General features: G+C 45.6%; 1 protein-coding gene across 2 annotated transcripts; it reads right to left on the bottom strand.

Annotated features, from left to right (window-relative positions):
• Positions 1 to 5,574: 5,574 nt before the first annotated feature.
• LOC140469033 (apoptosis-enhancing nuclease-like) lies at positions 5,575 to 17,009 on the bottom strand. 2 transcript variants are annotated; one of them, XM_072565227.1, is made up of 4 exons: positions 16,855 to 17,009; positions 13,544 to 14,350; positions 10,655 to 10,855; positions 5,575 to 9,116 (listed from the first exon to the last, which is right to left on the bottom strand). In XM_072565227.1, exons 2-4 carry the CDS (start codon positions 14,312 to 14,314, stop codon positions 8,844 to 8,846), a joined length of 1,245 nt encoding a protein of 414 aa, XP_072421328.1. In that variant the 5' UTR covers positions 14,315 to 14,350; positions 16,855 to 17,009; the 3' UTR covers positions 5,575 to 8,843. The 2 variants fall into 2 exon arrangements, with proteins under 2 accessions (XP_072421328.1, XP_072421329.1); XM_072565228.1 differs by lacking the exon at positions 10,655 to 10,855.
• Between the last annotated feature and the right edge of the window lie 239 nt (positions 17,010 to 17,248).

The following is a 17,248-nucleotide window of genomic DNA, read 5'->3' as shown; positions in this document are numbered from 1 at the left end:
GCGATAATCTTTGTCCTTGTTGGAACTCTGGGCACTGCCCCAGAAATGCAGCTATGCCTACATCCAATCCTGGCCGCCAGACATAACTTCTCACCAACATCTTCATTTTGGACACCCCTGCATGATCCTAGTGGAGTTTGGCCTGTATCTGTGGTGACCTTTGCTTGGCACTGGAAAAGACAACAGCTGAAACAGTCCTGTCAACCCTGCAAAGTCCTCCTCACTAACATCTAGGGGCTAGTTCCAAAATTGGCACTATCAGAGTCATGGAATCATACCTGACAGAAAATGTCTCAGGTACCACCATCACCATCTCTGATATGTTCTGTCGCACTGGTAGGACAGACCCAGCAGAGATGGCGGCACAGTGGGATACATTCAGGAGGGAGTTGCTCTGGGAGTCCTCAACATTGACTCTTGACCCCATGAAGTCTTGTGGCATCACGTTAAACATGGGTAAGGAAACCTCCTGCTGATCATCATGTACTGTCCTCCCTTGCCTAATGAATCAGTACTCCTCCATGCTGGACAACACTTGGAGGAAGCACTGAGGATGGCAAAGGCATGAAATGTACTCTGGCTGGGGGATTCAATGTCCACCACCAAGAGTGGCTCAGTGGCAGTCCTACAGATTGAGCTGGTCAGGATCTGAAAGACATAATTGCTAGCCTGGGTTTGCAGCTGGTGGTGAGGGAACCAAGACGGAAAATATATTTGATCTCATTCTTACCAATCTCCAGCTGCAGATGCAAATGTCCATGACAGTATTGGTAAGAGCGACCACTGATCAGTCTTTGTGGAGATGAAGTCCCACCTTCACATTCAGACTACCCTCCCATTGTGTGGCACTATCACCGTGCTAAATAGGGCAGACTTCAAACAGATCTAGCAACTCAAGACTGGACATCCATGAGGCACTGTGGGCCATCAACAGCAGCAGAATTGTACTCCAACACAATCTGTGGCCTCCTGGCCCGACATATCCCCCACTCAACCATTACCATTAAGCCAGGGGATCAACCCTGGTCAATGGAGAGTGCAGCAGGCCATGCCAGAAGCAGCACCAGGCACACCAGAAGATGAGGTGTCAACCTGGTGAAGTCACCAAACAGGACTACTTGCATGCCAAACAGGGCTACTAAGCAGCAACTGGTAGACAGATCTGAGCTCTGCAGTCCTGCTGCATCCAGTCGTAAATAGTGGTGGACAATTGAACAACTCACTGGAAGAGGACGGTCCACAAATACCCCCCTCCTCAATGATGGAAGAACCCAGCACACCAGTGCAAAAGATAAGGCTAAAGCATTCACAGCAATCTTCAGCCAGAAGTGCCAAGTGGATGATCCATCTCAGTCTCCTCCAGTGGTCCCAGCATTACAGATACCAGACTTCAGCCAATTCGATTCACTCCATGTAAAATCACGAAACGGTGGAGGCACTGGATACTGCAAAGGCTCTGGGCCCTGACAACAATCCGGCAATCAGGCAAATCATATTCTATCAGGTCCACCTGGCTGACCACATTATAATCACTTCAAGTATAACATCTCATTCTAAAGAAACATGCTTGATGTATTACTGAGCTGATTGTTTCTTGTCCAAGTAACTCAATGGTTCTCACAGAAGTTACTGTAATGCAAAGGTAGAAAGATTGCAGTAGGTTGATAAACCAGATATATAGTTTTGACCATACTGCAGCAGGCAAGGAGGTCAAACATGTAATTCTGATTCTAATCTATGGATCAGGCAGTTGCTTCTGAGGTTATGAACATGCAAACTTGATTTAAGAGTAAACTGTGTGAAGAAATAACACTTTTGTTCACAATGTTTGTTCTATGTGTGACCCATTCTTTCAATTTTAGCCTCTGAGCAATCTAAAACATTTACTCCATGTTCCAGCCCTACATAAACGTGATTGCTGCAGAATAGACAATCAACGTTTGGATGATCAACATTTCTAATTGCAATTTTATTATAATGCATATAATGTTTGCCATGAGTTACTTATGATACTATACAGGTGTAGAACTGGTCAAACTATGAATGTAAACAAAAATAATGAAACAAGCAGGAGAGACAGAGGGTTTGGTTACGGTGTGATCACAGAATCATTATGGTGCAGGAGGCCATTTGGCCCATCTTGTGTACACTGGCTCTCTAACAAGCATTCACTTTATGCCATTCCCCTACCTCCTCTCTGTTACCCTCTACATTCTTCCTTTTCAGATTACAGTCTAACTCTCTTTTGAATGTATTATTTGAATCTTACTCCATCACACTCACAGGCAATGCATTCTAGATCTTTATCATAGAAGCAGGAGTTAAGTAATTTGCCTGTCCATCCTGCTCAGCCACTCAATACCATAATGGCTCATCCTGCACTTTAATGTTTTCCTCCCCACACTATCTCCGTATCTTTTTAAAAGCACTGGTATTTAGAAATCTATTAATCTTTATTTTAAACTTAATCAAAGACGAAGCTTTCACTGATTTCTTGTGTAGAGGACTCAAGATTCACAATCCTCTGAACAAAAAGAATTCTCCTCATCCTGGTTCCACGTGATTTCCCCTTATTTTGAAATTGTGGCCCATAGTTCTAGACTCCCCAACCAGGGGAAATGTCTTACCTGTATCGGCCCTGTCTATCCCTTTAGGCATGTTGCAGGTGGATGTATGGATTATAGTTTTGATGGTCAAGGAGAGGTGGAGTTGGAGATGAATGAGAAGATCATGTGGGGGTGTCATGGTGACATTGAGTTGAGAGTGGAGCCAAACAAGGATCTTCAACTCTGAGCTAAGCAAATATGAAAAGGTCAGAATGTATCTCCATTTATTATCTGTACAAATTGTACTCAATAGATTGAAAGTACAAGGCCAATGACAATAGGTGCAGGAGTAGACTATTCTGCCCTTCGAATCTGCACCACTATCCAATATGATCATGGCTGATCATCCTTGATCAGTATCCTGTTCTGCCTTATCTCCATAACCCTTGATTCCACTATCCTCGAGAGCTCTATCCAACTCTTTCTTAAATGAATCCAGAGACTGAGCCTCCACTGCCCTCTGAGGCAGAGCATTCCACACAGCCACCACTCTGTGGGGCTGACATTTATTGGAATGGTACCAGTTTTTGACAGGACTGAATCATTCAGACTGGTACTATCAGTACCGACTGTGAAGCAGCCTGTCTGATGCTGAATACCATTACTGCCATGTATCTTGTTGTACCGGTCAATACTGAATGTGATCCGACATCCTCCAGAATGAAGATTTCCTCTTCTGAACTCTGGTTTAATACAAATTATCAACCAATCACCATGAACAATACAGTAGCCTCCACAATCACTCTTTCTGTGTTACCCACAAACTATCAAATTTACCTAATTCTAGCATCACAATGGGGTTTGAACATTTCAATGCTTGGATTGTTTATCCACTATTCTAACCATTCGACAATGAGAAATTACCAAAAACCCATCAGCATTTGAGAGTTGGGACAGGGGTGGCTGCACAGTTCAATACATTGAGAATTGTGAAGCAATCGATGTAAGCGTTTAAATTAGATTAACATATTTGGGAGGGCACAGGAGGTATATCAAGAGAAATGTACCTTATTTAGTGGGGGAACCCTGAACAAGGTAATAGGATCTTAAAATCATATCCAGGCCATTTAGGAATCAGGAAACACTTTCAAAGGTACGTGTATGGAATGAGGTGCCAGAGGAAGTGGTGGAAGCTGGTAGTTACAGCATTTGAAAGGCATCTGGGTGGGATGTGAACAGGTAAGGTTTAGAGGGATATGGGTAAGTGCTGGCAAATGGGACTAGGTTTGGATATCTGGTTGGCATGGACCAGTTGGAGCGAAGGGTCTGTTTCCGTGCTGTACCTCTCTATGACTCTATAATAGAATTGTATCAGATAAGATAATCAAGCAAAATGGAGATGAATAAATAATGCAAGGATCGAGTGTAATTTACTAAGTGGTGGTGGATCAGGTTCAACAGTTTAATGGCTACTTGCATTCCTATGTTCTGGAGCTGAATTTCACTTCTAAGATTTAAAATCAAGTCTAATCTGAACTCACTTGCCTCAAAGGTTTCCTTTTCATTGGTTGTGTGTATGATGATGAAATTAATTTGGAGTTTTAATCCAGTTCCTAACTGGCAAGCGCATACATGAGGATTCTCCAAAGTGAGGTTTGCAAGCTGCACATTTTGATGATCTTCAAGACAAAAATGGCCAACGTTCACCATCTGCCTGCTCTAATAGGTCTTTGCCCCCTCCCTCATCAAGGGGTCGTGAAAGTTTTCAAGCTTGAAATTGGGTCACAGTGATAAAAAGCAGTAATAAAGTACTGACCCTTACTGGTAGAGATCTAGTGTAACATCAAAGGACTAGTAAACCAGAGGTTGAGGCAAATCCTCTGGGGATACAAGTTGAAATCCCACTGTGATAGCTGGTGGAATTTCAAATCTGAAAATTTGTTTTGTGTCACTATTTCGGAAACTATCATTGTCACGAAAAACCTTCTAGTTGTCTAATCTGCTTTAGAGAAGGAAAGCTGCTGTTCTAATGCAGCATGGTCTACATCAGAGTCCAGACTCATAGAAATGCGATTGACTAAAGTTCCTATTTAAAAAGGCCAAGCAAGTCACTCAGTTCAAAGGCAATTAGGGACGGGCAACAAATTTGGGCCTTGCTAAAGAATGGTGCGTAACTATGCAGCGCTTGAATGTACATTATCTGATATTCAATTGGAATGTGTTTTCCAGCATTGGTATGATTCAACTCCACTCAGGAAAATGACTGACATTGGTATCACTGATGAGAACATGCTTTTCAGGTAGATCCCAACAGAAAGATGAAGAGCTCAGATGGGTGGAGTTGACACTTGTAGAACCAACAACCTCTTAACAGTTTCAAAGAAATTCTTAACTTCTAAAATCAACATAACAGTCTGAGGTGGCTGGGTTGATGTGCCATGAAATCAAATGGAGATCCTGCTCCAGTTCCATTGATTCTGGGGGTGCAAGAGTCTAAACTCATTAATCAGCACAGTTCTACCCAATCTGACTATACTTCAATCACCAGTCTCCCAGCTCAGTTCGACATCAAGCAGTTTATCACTGCCTGTTCCACATGGTTAATACTTGCACTTCCCTCATTGCCTCCAACTCCTTGGCATAACCAATTAGCCCCAAGCTAAGGTAGCAGGAATTGCTATAGTCTCCAAATCAAGAGTAACAGGACACACTGATATTCAAGACCTATGTCAGCTCTGGTGTAGACAAAAGACAACTAGGTCACTCAATAACAAACTCACTCACTGTGAATACAATAAGTTTCCTTTGATAAACTAGTTATTCTTCTGGAAGGTTTGTTTTGTACTACTATTAACCTCAAATTAAGACCCACAAGTTACACCTTTCTTCCCATATAGCATAGCTGTACCAGCGAGTATGGCCCTGGTCTTCAAAGTTCTAATGAAAATCCAGAGATGAGGCAGGTGTAAGAAAGATGATATGCAATTAAAATCCAAATATCTGACAGGATAAGAAAGAGAATGACCAATTGTTTGAAAATAATTTATTGTCCAACAGCCACATGACAGATTCTTCCAAAACAAACCAAATGTTTCAGCTTTCCAATCACGGGATGAACAAGTTGCAAGTAGTGAACCATAAACATTTGGACTTAAGTCAGGAATTCTCTTGTCACAGAGTGATCAAGTTGTAATGAATTGCTATGACGAATAACAAATTAATCACATGAAACAAAATCCTGTTAAATGGAATAATGGACAGTGCCTGCTCCCTTCTGGGTGAGCCAGGGGCCTTCTTTATCATTAATGTTCAATTATTCATGAAAGGCAACTATGAACACTTCCAATTGAGTTTACGTCCCAGCTCGGAAGTCACCAACTCAATCGAGTATAGGATGCTGGAGTCCTGCAATCTCACACAAGTGCCGCCTTCATAAATGTGGGAAGTTACTGCTGAAGTACTCAACAGTGGAAAACTTCACCATTGTTTTCTTGGGGGCAGGTCAGGCAGGGTCGACATGGTGAATAGTCAAATAAGCACCAAAAGGGAATGATAACACTGGTTTGTTGATTCCAATGCACTTCCTAATCTAGTATTAGCATGTCAGAATTTGGCGCAATGCTGCACAGAGATTACCAATGAAACCAACAGAACACACCAAAAAAAAGCTTGCACCATGATGCAGTAAGCTGCAAAAAACACATGAGAATTTGTGGAGCTATCAGAGCAACCAATAAGGCATGCAAACCACCGTAGATGAGTGCTAGAAATTCTTAGAAATCAAATCACACAGCTACAGCCAGGCATGGTGTTAGCTTCATCCTCCTGGATAATAAGCTGATATTAATTGTTTGGAGTAAGTTCTAAACTGGTTTTGTAAGTCTTCAACCTAAAGAAACAACCTATGAAAAAAATAAAGAGCAGACTACACTACAATTAAGTTGAATGTTTAAAAAAAAAATTATTTCAATAGTGGATTTCATAACTCAGCAGGTCCCAAAATGCTTCACAACCAATGATGCAGTTTTAAAATGCTGTAATGGAGGAAGTATGCCAACTAGTTTCCGAAAGTAATCTAATCTAATCTAGTACCATCAGCAATGTGATAATGACCAGATCATTTGTTTGTAGATGATGGTTATGTACTACATATATAGTATTAGCCAGGGCACCAAAGGAATGTAGCATCATAGAACCGTGAAATCGCTGGGACAGGACTTTGCCCACATTCACATGACAGAAAGCTAACAGTGCTACTTGATGCATCATAGTCATCCCAAAGGAAGCTCTGCATTATCACATCTCTCAGCAATACTTTAAAACTCTTTACATTCAGGTAGTTATTTTGATAACCAATGGCGGTGTAGCGGCAAGCACTTTTGAGCACAGGAAGAAGCTATGTGACAAAATGCCAGTAAATTAATGTGTTTCCCCTCTCCCCCATATTCCCCCACTGCTCCAAGTATCTTTCCTTCCCCACCACAAGATTAAATCAAGGTAGTGGGTGAAACCCCACCCACCCCTCACCTATTGTTCTTCAAATACTGCAATGGGATATTTAACATTCATCTGAGGAAATCAGGCCTCAGCTGAAGAGCTGCCTCTGAGCGCACGTGACTTTCTCAATAAGGTGTGTCACAATAAATGGAATGGCACAAGAAACAAAAGTGGGTCTGTGTAGGCCTTCATACTTTTCCATTTCTACACCCCACACCTCTCCCCTCCCCCCACCCAAGCAAGAGTCTTCACACACAACATCTGACCCCAAAAACTAGGAATGTTTACACAGCAGGAACTCAAGGCTGCAACTTTTCACACCAAAGTTTTCAGACCACAAGTTTTTAAGTAGAATACTTCCGTAGATTCTTAGTGTTATTATTTGTGTTCGTTTTCACATATTTGAAACCCTTTGCAGCCACAGAAATGAGACAGCAAAACTAGAACGTGGAATACATATGCCTGTGAACCTGTTGACAGTTGAGGGGAAATTAAATTCAAGGGAAAAGTTCAAAAGAACAAAATGGAGAAACTGGGATTCTAGAACTCCAGTGATGAGCTAATAATGAGCCAAGCAGTTTCTAGTTGACTGAAATGTCCATCATTAATCGACAAAACAGTGGCATTAAAGTTCAATTACAAAAAACGTACCATGCAAAGCCTATCTCCACTCCCTCTCAAAACTAGCAGATCTTTACCCATTGTGTGTTAATTTACCATTTACTGAAGTGACTGGTCCTGTACACTTACTGCTTTCTGCATCATGCTTTGCTGGTCTGAATTATACCGGTAAGACAGCCTCGAAGTAGACATTTTGTATAGAACTCCTCTCATATGAGATCATCAATGGGGAATGATACCCACAAACCACTGCCCCACTGATGTCACGGGGGAGGGGCAAACATTCTGCTCCATTTAACCTGCAATTCCCTTCAAAACAGACAGAGTGGAGAATAATGCCCTGGTGAAGGAGGAGTTTAGAAGACATACATTAAGTGGTAAATAAGGTATCATTCTGGGGAAATAAACGAGGCTTAAACTTATATAAAGTTAAAAATCACACTACACCAGGTTATAGTCCAACAGGTTTAATTGGAAGCACACTAGCTTTCGGAGCGACGCTCCTTCATCAGGTGATAGACCTGACGACCTACCACCCGATGAAGGAGCGTCTTCCAATTAAACCTGTTGGACTATAACCTGGTGTTGTGTGATTTTTAACTTTGTACACCCCTTTCCAACACCGGCACCTCTAAGTCATAAACTTATATACAAATTAAACAACAAGACAAGTGTAAAATAATTAGCAGCAGTGGCCTGATTGGGTGGGGTAAAGTGAGGCTACAAAATGCAGGACTCCTCAACTGAGCCCCGATTATTGGCCTCAGGAATTATTTCAGGACAACATTCAGCATCCTGTTATCTTAGAACAATTTTATAGTCCCCCGCCATTTACAGCATTGGGACTGTTCCACATCTGAATTTTTATATAGGTCGCACGTATGGAAGAACAAGACACAATGCAACATCCATGCTCCTTTGTGTTCAGACACCTCAGGTTGTGAACCACACCATTTTGCATTGTATTGAGCCACACATTACAAAAAGATCTTATAAAGAACTCCAGACATAGGCTGAATCAGTGGATCTCCATTTGTGACCATTAGCAACCGCATTTGATCAACTGCATTGGTAAAGATCACCAGGGTGAGGGAGAGCTAACCATGTGTGGCATTGGCTAGTAGCTGCAAAGACCTGAGAACAATGAAACCAAGAGATGGCACCCATGACCTCAAGTGTTTAGACTGCTGCAAGAGTCTTCAACTTTGCTGGTGATTGCGAAAGCTGAGGAATGTATGTATGCTCAGACCATTTACTGTTCTGGTGAAGATCAGTGGGCCAATATTGGTCATCCATGTATTGACTGATTTCAAAGTTTGTTTCAGAAGCCACTTGTTCATTTGCTACCGACAACTGATCGCACAGTTTTTGTTCCCACTGACTCTCCACTCGTTGATACAACTCCATTGAGGTGCAGGCATCCTCCACAGAACAGTGCCCATCGTGACCAACCTGCCACAACAAGAACAAATGACAGCAATTTAAGGAAAAAATTATTTCCCCAACTTCATTCCTCCTAAAAGACCCACCTCTGCCCCTAAAGTGCCAATTGATGGCGCATAGATCTACAAGTGCAAACAAAACCAACAACATACATTACCTTATCCAAGTGCTCAGTTCACATACATTAGGTTTGACAAGTGGCAACAGGCACTTCAACAGTACCACAATAAAATCTTATACTGATCACACCAGTCACCCACACTCTACAGATGCCAGCGCCAGGTCGGAGAGGCCTTCTTGCCTGACACACAGGTTTTATTTTGATAAGAAAGTGAAACGCTGTTTGCAAAATTGCCCGGTATCAGGCAAACATCCTGCAGAAACACTTTGAAGAAGCAGATTTGTTTCATGGAGGCAGCTATTTGTCAACAAGGTGTAGATGAAAACAGGAACATTCATGGGTGAATGAAGCAGAACTCTCAATGGAGGGCAAAAATGCACACACATTATCAACATACCCTCTAGTTTTCTTTCTTGCTGTACAGGCTTCAGAAGTCTGTGCATGGCAGCAACCTCCTGAGCCCAAGTCAATGCAATTGGATATTGTGGAACTTTGCAACTGCTGTGTGTGCGTGCAGCTTAGAGGGAACGTTACACGTTATGTCGAACCAGTAAGTTCCCCATGTGGTCTATTAGTAACACTAATCTCTGAGCCTGTAATGTGTGTTGAAGCCCCACTCTAGGATTAGAATGCAAAACCAAGGCAAAATTTCAGTACAGTAGCAGAGAGATAATCCATGTTGGAGGTGACTGAATTTTATTCACGGGTTTGCGAGAGAAAAAGAGATGAGAAGTTAGAATGAAACCTTCTCTAGTTGAGGTGGAAGTACCGTCTGGAAATTACATTTACCCAGCTGCACTTCAACAATAATCCACTGAGGAGAGCATACTAAGATTTTACAAGCACAATCTAAATGTAACGTTTTTGTTGAGTCTTGACAAGATCATACCTGGGGTTTTGGTCTCCTTAATTAAGGAAGGGTTACTCATCACATAGTGTGCAAGGTTCACACTTGGAATTGTCCAAGGAGAGATTAGGAAGACTGGGCCTGTATTCCTTAGAGGTTAGAAGAATGAGACGTGATCTAACTAAATCATACAAAATTCTTACAAGGTTTGACAGGGTAGATGCTGGTAAGGATGTTGTAGGGATCTAGAACAAGGGCTGTTTCAGAAGAGGCAGGTAACTTAGGATACAAGCAGGAAGAATTTCGCCACTCGGGGGCGGTGCATCTTTAGAATTTTCTACCCCAAAGGCAGTGGAGAAATTCAGTTACAGTCATTAAGTACAGCAAGTCAAATCAATATAAACTTCCAAGACACCAAAGGATATGGAAATATTGCAGAAAAACAGCGGTGAGGTAGAAAAGAGCCCAAGGTTTACCGCCACCTGGATGTTTCGTGTGTTCCAGCTCTGCTGCACTTTGTACTCCCACTTTCTGCAACTGAACTCCCAGAGTAAAAGAATAGTCAGTTCACATACTCACCTGGATGCTTTTACCCAAAAGTAGCTTTGCCAGATTCTTCAGGGAAACGGATTCTCTTTCAGGAAAACCAACCTTCCTCTTCAACAATGGGATTTTACACGTGTCCCTTACCAGAGATTTTGGATGAAAATATTTCAGTGCTTTAAAGTCATTGTGCAATGCATGGCCCACCACAATTTTCCCCTTCAATATCTTCAAAATCTAAATTGAAGCAAAAATTTAACATGTTAATTAACTTTTGGAATTGTTAACCCCAGTCTGCATTCCACCCCTAATCTGCATCAACCTAATTTGGATCTCATGACCCAGGACAGGAAGTAGGCCACTCAACCCAACTAGGTAAAAACAATGACTGCAGATGCTGAAAACCAAATACTAGATTAGTGGTGCTGGAAGAGCACAGCAGTTCAGATAGCATCCAACGAGCAGCGAAATCGACGTTTCAGGCAAAAGCCCTTCATCAGGAATAAAGGCAGTGAGCCTGAAGTGTGGAGAGATAAGCTAGAGGAGGGTGGGGGTGGGGAGAGAGTAGCATAGAGTACAATGGGTGAGTGGGGGAGGAGATGAAGGTGATAGGTCAAGGAGGAGAGGGTGGAGTGGATAGGTGGAAAAGAAGATAGGCAGGTCGGACAAGTCCAGGAGATAGTGCTGAGCTGGAAGTTTGAAACTAGGATGAGGTGGGGAAGGGGAAATGAGGAAGCTGTTGAAGTCCACATTGATGCCCTGGGGTTGAAGTGTTCAGAGGCGGAAGATGAGGCGTTCTTCCTCCAGGCATCTGGTGGTGAGGGAGCGACGGTGAAGGAGGCCCAGGACCTCCATGTCCTCGGCAGAGTGGGAGGGGGAGTTGAAATGTTGGGCCACGGGGCGGTTTGGTTGATTGGTGCGGGTGTCTCGGAGATGTTCCCTAAAGCGCTCTGCTAGGAGGCGCCCAGTCTCCCCAATGTAGTCTGTTCCAATGAAATTATGGCAGATCTGATAATCCTCAACTCTGCTTTCCTGCCTTTTCCCCCATAACACTTGATTCACTACCCTTGGAAGAAATTCCTCCTGATTGGTCCTAAATGGATGGGCCCTTACTCAGTGATTATACACTCTGGTCCTGTACTCTCTCATATGGGGTAACAACCTCTCCACTTCTACCCCGTCAGGTCCCTTAAGTGTTTTGGACACAAAACAGCTATTCCAGCATTGTCACTGGGTGAAAAAGCCTGGACTTCACTATCTAATAACACTATAGGAGTCCTTTCATTGTAGAAATAACAGCAGATCAATGTGGAGGTTGATCTTCCCAAGAGAAGCAAGAGATGGAGAATATTTTGAGTGACATCGATGAGAATGAATTTACTTTTAACTTGTACCCATGCAGATGTGTTTGTGTGGCACTAACTTTCAACCACAATCTTCAGACCTGGGCAAACCTCGTGTTAGGAGAAAGTGAGGACTGCAGATGCTGGAGATCAGAGCTGAAAATGTGTTGCTGGAAAAGCGCAGCAGGTCAGGCAGCATCCAAGGAGCAGGAGAATCGACGTTTCGGGCATGAGCCTTTCTTCAGAAACGTCGAGATCTTCAGGCTCATGCCCTAAACGTCGATTCTCCTGTTCCTTGGATGCTGCCTGACCTGCTGCGCTTTTCCAGCAACACATTTTCAGCTCTGATCTCCAGCATCTGCAGTCCTCACTTTCTCCTAGAAGATTTTAACCTACTGCGAATCCTCTTGCAAGGATGCGCTCCTTGAAGAAGCTCTCTTCCAAACCTCGTGTTGTCTAAAAAAGGCCCAGACCTAATTATGTCCTTATCCTTCACTGGAGTTATACTCCAATCTCCGTCTCACTTATGAGGGAAGTCACAAAAATGACTCAAACGCAAAGCCTCTAAGCTTGCAGTATTAAGGTTGTACTGATACCAAATATAATTTTTAATGAGACAAGATTTATGGGAGCGATGTCTCTGCAGTTTGAGGATTGCTGGTTAGTCATAAGGGAGCATGTTTACTGGTTAGTCTAAAATGGTTACCAAACTGTAAATTCTACAGTCTACCTTATTGAAACATTAAATCTGTTTCTTGCTCTCTCCTCGTGGATGCTGCCTCAGCTGGTCAGTTTTTACAACTTCTTTGTTTTTATGTCATATTTTGACAATAACTTCAATTACATCAGGTAAGGTAGAACCCAACAGTACTTCTTGCAGATTATTCAAATTTAAATCATCTTTCAGAATCCATGGGAAATTCTAATTCTCAAATGTTTTTCAAACATTTAATCCATTCCTCCTACCCCACAATATCTACAGTTAAAAACGATAACTACATAAACACAAAAAATACAGCATGTACAGATTGTTCAAATAATACTTTTGAGACTGGTATTTACTTCCAGATATCAGTGAAATGGATATGTCTACTTCCCACTGCTGGAATTGCCCATCGTGGCCAGGACAGTGATTACACATTAGGGAAAAAACACAGGGTGAGCAAGAGCAGTTCTGTGATCACTGCTCACTACTTCAGCTTTGATCACATGCCCCAGGAAACTGCAGGTCTGCAGACCCGACAATTTATAGTCAGAGCCTGCAAACAACATGACAATGAGTGGATAATCTTGCACAATAATTCTAGTCAAGGGATAAAAATTGTGGTCAAGTTGGTCAAAAAATGGTTCAAGACACACCACCTCTTCTGCAAAGTAGTGTGCTGAGATCCTTTGCACATGCCCTCTTCCCATAAAACCAGACAGGGTCTCAGTGTAATGTGTCATTTGAAAGGCAGGACCTCTTTCAGCACTACATCAGGGATGTCAGCCCAGGGGTAATGACCGATGAACCCATTAATTCCAGACTTGGGGATAATAGGTATTAAGTGAATACAACATTCAAGATGGTTAATATACCCACCTCCCTCTGAGCAACATCAAACTCAATTGCATTTGCCATATCGTGTTTTCGAATGCCACTCCAGCGGGTCCGGTAATCGGTGATAGGTTCTTTGGGCTTCACATACTTGTCATAGATGACTTGGCCCTGATAGTTCACGATGCTACACCTAGCCATTTCATTAACACGCCCATAGGGGCCTGTTCCAACCATCTCGCAGTCGATTGCCACATACTTGGCAGGATTACAGCAGATGGGTGATGAGCTTGTCTGGCATGGGAGTGCAGCTTGCGGCAAACTATAAGGGTCCTCAGGATTTAGCAGGTTAGTCCTTTCTACAGGACACGTTTTACTGCTCGGGTCTATGCACTTTGAAGAGCAAGTAGAGTGAACATCTCTCCTTTCAGCTTCAGGCCACAGATTGGAAGCACCAATCAGATGGTAGTGATTTTCATTCACATCAGAACCACTTGGTCGCTTGGTGTCTCCAGACTGAAGCGTGTGGTTTGGATTACAGGTGGTCGGACAGCTTGTTTGGTCCAAAGGTCGTCGCTTCCTTTTCATCCGACCTTTGAGGATCCCTTCCTTCTCCAGGAAAGCTTTTCTCTCCAGGAAGCGTGCATGCCTTCGGCTGAGCTTCTTCTTCCGCTTGGTCTGGCTATTGAGGCTCGAAGCCATAGGCGAGCAGCAGCTGAACTGGTTCAACCTGCAAGACCCAGGGAGCAGTCTAAAATCTGAGCCTTCAGAAGAGGGGATGGCGGAGTCTACACGCATGCTAGCTATACTTGGCATCCTTTAATCAGAGTCCAAATGGAGGCTTCTTGGAATCTGCAAAATCAACATAAGTCCTTTTAATCAAGGGGAGAGTCCTAGTAATAATAAGTTCCCCTGGTTTTGGAAGGAAATGGTCAGTGCATATTAAAGAATCTTAACACTGGCAAACTAAATATTCTTCATCATCACACTCTACCAGATAGCGATCTGGAGTTCACTAATTTATTGCTGACACTTTCACATTGTTATCAGTCAAGAATCTCAGGCTTCATTTGTGGATTTCAGCACATAGTCCACACTGACACATCAGTGAGAGAGCTATGTAGTCAGAAATACCTCATTTCCCTCCCCCAATGCCTTTTCAGATGAAAAGATCATGTTGCATTATTTAAGAGCAGAAAACAGAAACAGACACACAACTTATTACCCCTCAACCAAGACAGCCAAAACCATTAAATAGTCATTTCTTCCAGTGATTACTATGCAGGAGGGGCTTACACTCATATACTATATTTTTAGAAATTCACAACACAGTGCGGTGCTCCCTCAGCGCTGACCCTCCGAAAGTGACCGCTCCCGCAGTCTTGACCCTCCGACAGTGCTCGCTCCCTCGGCGCTGACTCTCCGACAGTGCCCTCTCCCTCAGTGCTGACCCTCCGACAGTGCCTGCTTCCTCGGCGCTGACCCTTTGACAGTGTCCTCTCCATTGGCGCTGACACTCCGACGGTGCTTGCTCCCTCTGCACTGACCCTCCGACAGTGCCCGCTCCCTCAGCGCTGACCCTGACAGTGCCCGCTCCCTCGATGCTGACCCTGACCGTGCCCACTCCCTCAGCACTGGCCCTCCGACAGTGCCCTCTCCCTCACCGCTGACCCTCCGACACTGCCCTCTCCCTCAGCGCTGACCCTCCGACACTGCCCTCTCCCTCAGCGCTGATCCTCCGACACTGCCCTCTCCCTCAGCGCTGATCCTCCGACACTGCCCTCTCCCTCAGCGCTGATCCTCCGACACTGCCCTCTCCCTCAGCGCTGATCCTCCGACAGTGCCCTCTCCCTCAGCCCTGACCCTGACACTGCCCTCTCCCTCAGCCCTGACCCTGACACTGCCCTCTCCCTCAGCGTTGACCCTGACACTGCCCTCTCCCTCAGCGCTGACCCTGACACTGCCCTCTCCCTCAGCGCTGACCCTGACACTGCCCTCTCCCTCAGCCCTGACCCTGACAACACTGCCCTCTCCCTCAGCCCTGACCCTGACACTGCCCTCTCCCTCAGCGCTGACCCTGACACTGCCCTCTCCCTCAGCGCTGATCCTCCGACAGTGCCCTCTCCCTCAGCGCTGACCCTGACACTGCCCTCTCCCTCAGCCCTGACCCTGACAACACTGCCCTCTCCCTCAGCCCTGACCCTGACACTGCCCTCTCCCTCAGCCCTGACCCTGACAACACTGCCCTCTCCCTCAGCGCTGACCCTGACACTGCCCTCTCCCTCAGCGTTGACCCTGACACTGCCCTCTCCCTCAGCGCTGACCCTGACACTGCCCTCTCCCTCAGCGCTGACCCTGACACTGCCCTCTCCCTCAGCGTTGACCCTGACACTGCCCTCTCCCTCAGCGCTGACATCTGACACTGCCCTCTCCCTCAGCGCTGACCCTGACACTGCCCTCTCCCTCAGCGCTGACCCTGACACTGCCCTCTCCCTCAGCGCTGACCCTGACACTGCCCTCTCCCTCAGCGCTGACCCTGACACTGCCCTCTCCCTCAGCGCTGACCCTGACACTGCCCTCTCCCTCAGCGTTGACCCTGACACTGCCCTCTCCCTCAGCGCTGACCCTGACACTGCCCTCTCCCTCAGCGCTGACCCTGACACTGCCCTCTCCCTCAGCGTTGACCCTGACACTGCCCTCTCCCTCAGCGCTGACCCTGACACTGCCCTCTCCCTCAGCGCTGACATCTGACACTGCCCTCTCCCTCAGCGCTGACCCTGACACTGCCCTCTCCCTCAGCGCTGACCCTGACACTGCCCTCTCCCTCAGCGCTGACCCTGACACTGCCCTCTCCCTCAGCGTTGACCCTGACACTGCCCTCTCCCTCAGCGCTGACCCTGACACTGCCCTCTCCCTCAGCGCTGACCCTCCCACAGTGCAATGTTCCTTCTACACTGACCAGCAGGAATGTATTCAGCCTCTTCCATGATTTAATAAGATCTGAATCCTTGGAGCTGCCTAAAGCCCATGTCCCTTAAATCCCTTCTGGGAATAAAAAAGTCGTCTCATATTTTAAGTTAAAACCTGATGCTGCACCCAATGCCGTTGATGGAAGATTTCCAAACCTCTACCACCCCCTGGATGGGGCACTGCTTCCCAACATGTGGGTTTACCCTACGGCCACGTGCCTGCCTCCCTCCTCCTGAAGGGTCTGTCCCTCATTCCCAGACTGTGTTCTCCAGGAAATACTTTACTTCTCCCCAACCCCCGTCTGTTGCTGATCTTTGATCAGGGCCCCCCCCCCCCATTAACTCTCTCCGGGGACCGGGCCTCGGTCTTTCCTCCCCGGGCCTTACCCGGTCTCCCGGGGCACGGGCTCGAATGCTGAACCGTGAGGAGAGGCAGAGGCGTGAGCTGGCGGATCGCAGGCCCCAGATCCCGCCGAAAGCCGGTGCCGGGCCCCGTGACTCGCGCAGATCCCGCCGCTCCACCCGAGCCGGCTCCGGCCACGTGCGTGACAGGGCCCGCCCGCTCATTGGCTCATGGCTCCCCGATCGCCGATTGGTCCCTCCGGGGTATCGCCCGCTGATTGGCCACGGTGCCACAGCTGGTGCCTGCTGATTGGTTACCCCTCAATACCGCTCCCTGTGATTGGCCGCTATGGCCCTCACTGTTGATGTACCTGAGGAGACAGTGAGGTCTGCAGAGAGTGTGGCGCTGGAGAAGCACAGCAGGTCACGGGGCATAAGG

Source organism: Chiloscyllium punctatum, chromosome 48 (genome assembly GCF_047496795.1).
Source record: "Chiloscyllium punctatum isolate Juve2018m chromosome 48, sChiPun1.3, whole genome shotgun sequence".
Lineage (NCBI taxonomy): Eukaryota > Metazoa > Chordata > Chondrichthyes > Orectolobiformes > Hemiscylliidae > Chiloscyllium > Chiloscyllium punctatum.
This window is presented reverse-complemented; position numbering and strand designations above follow the sequence as displayed.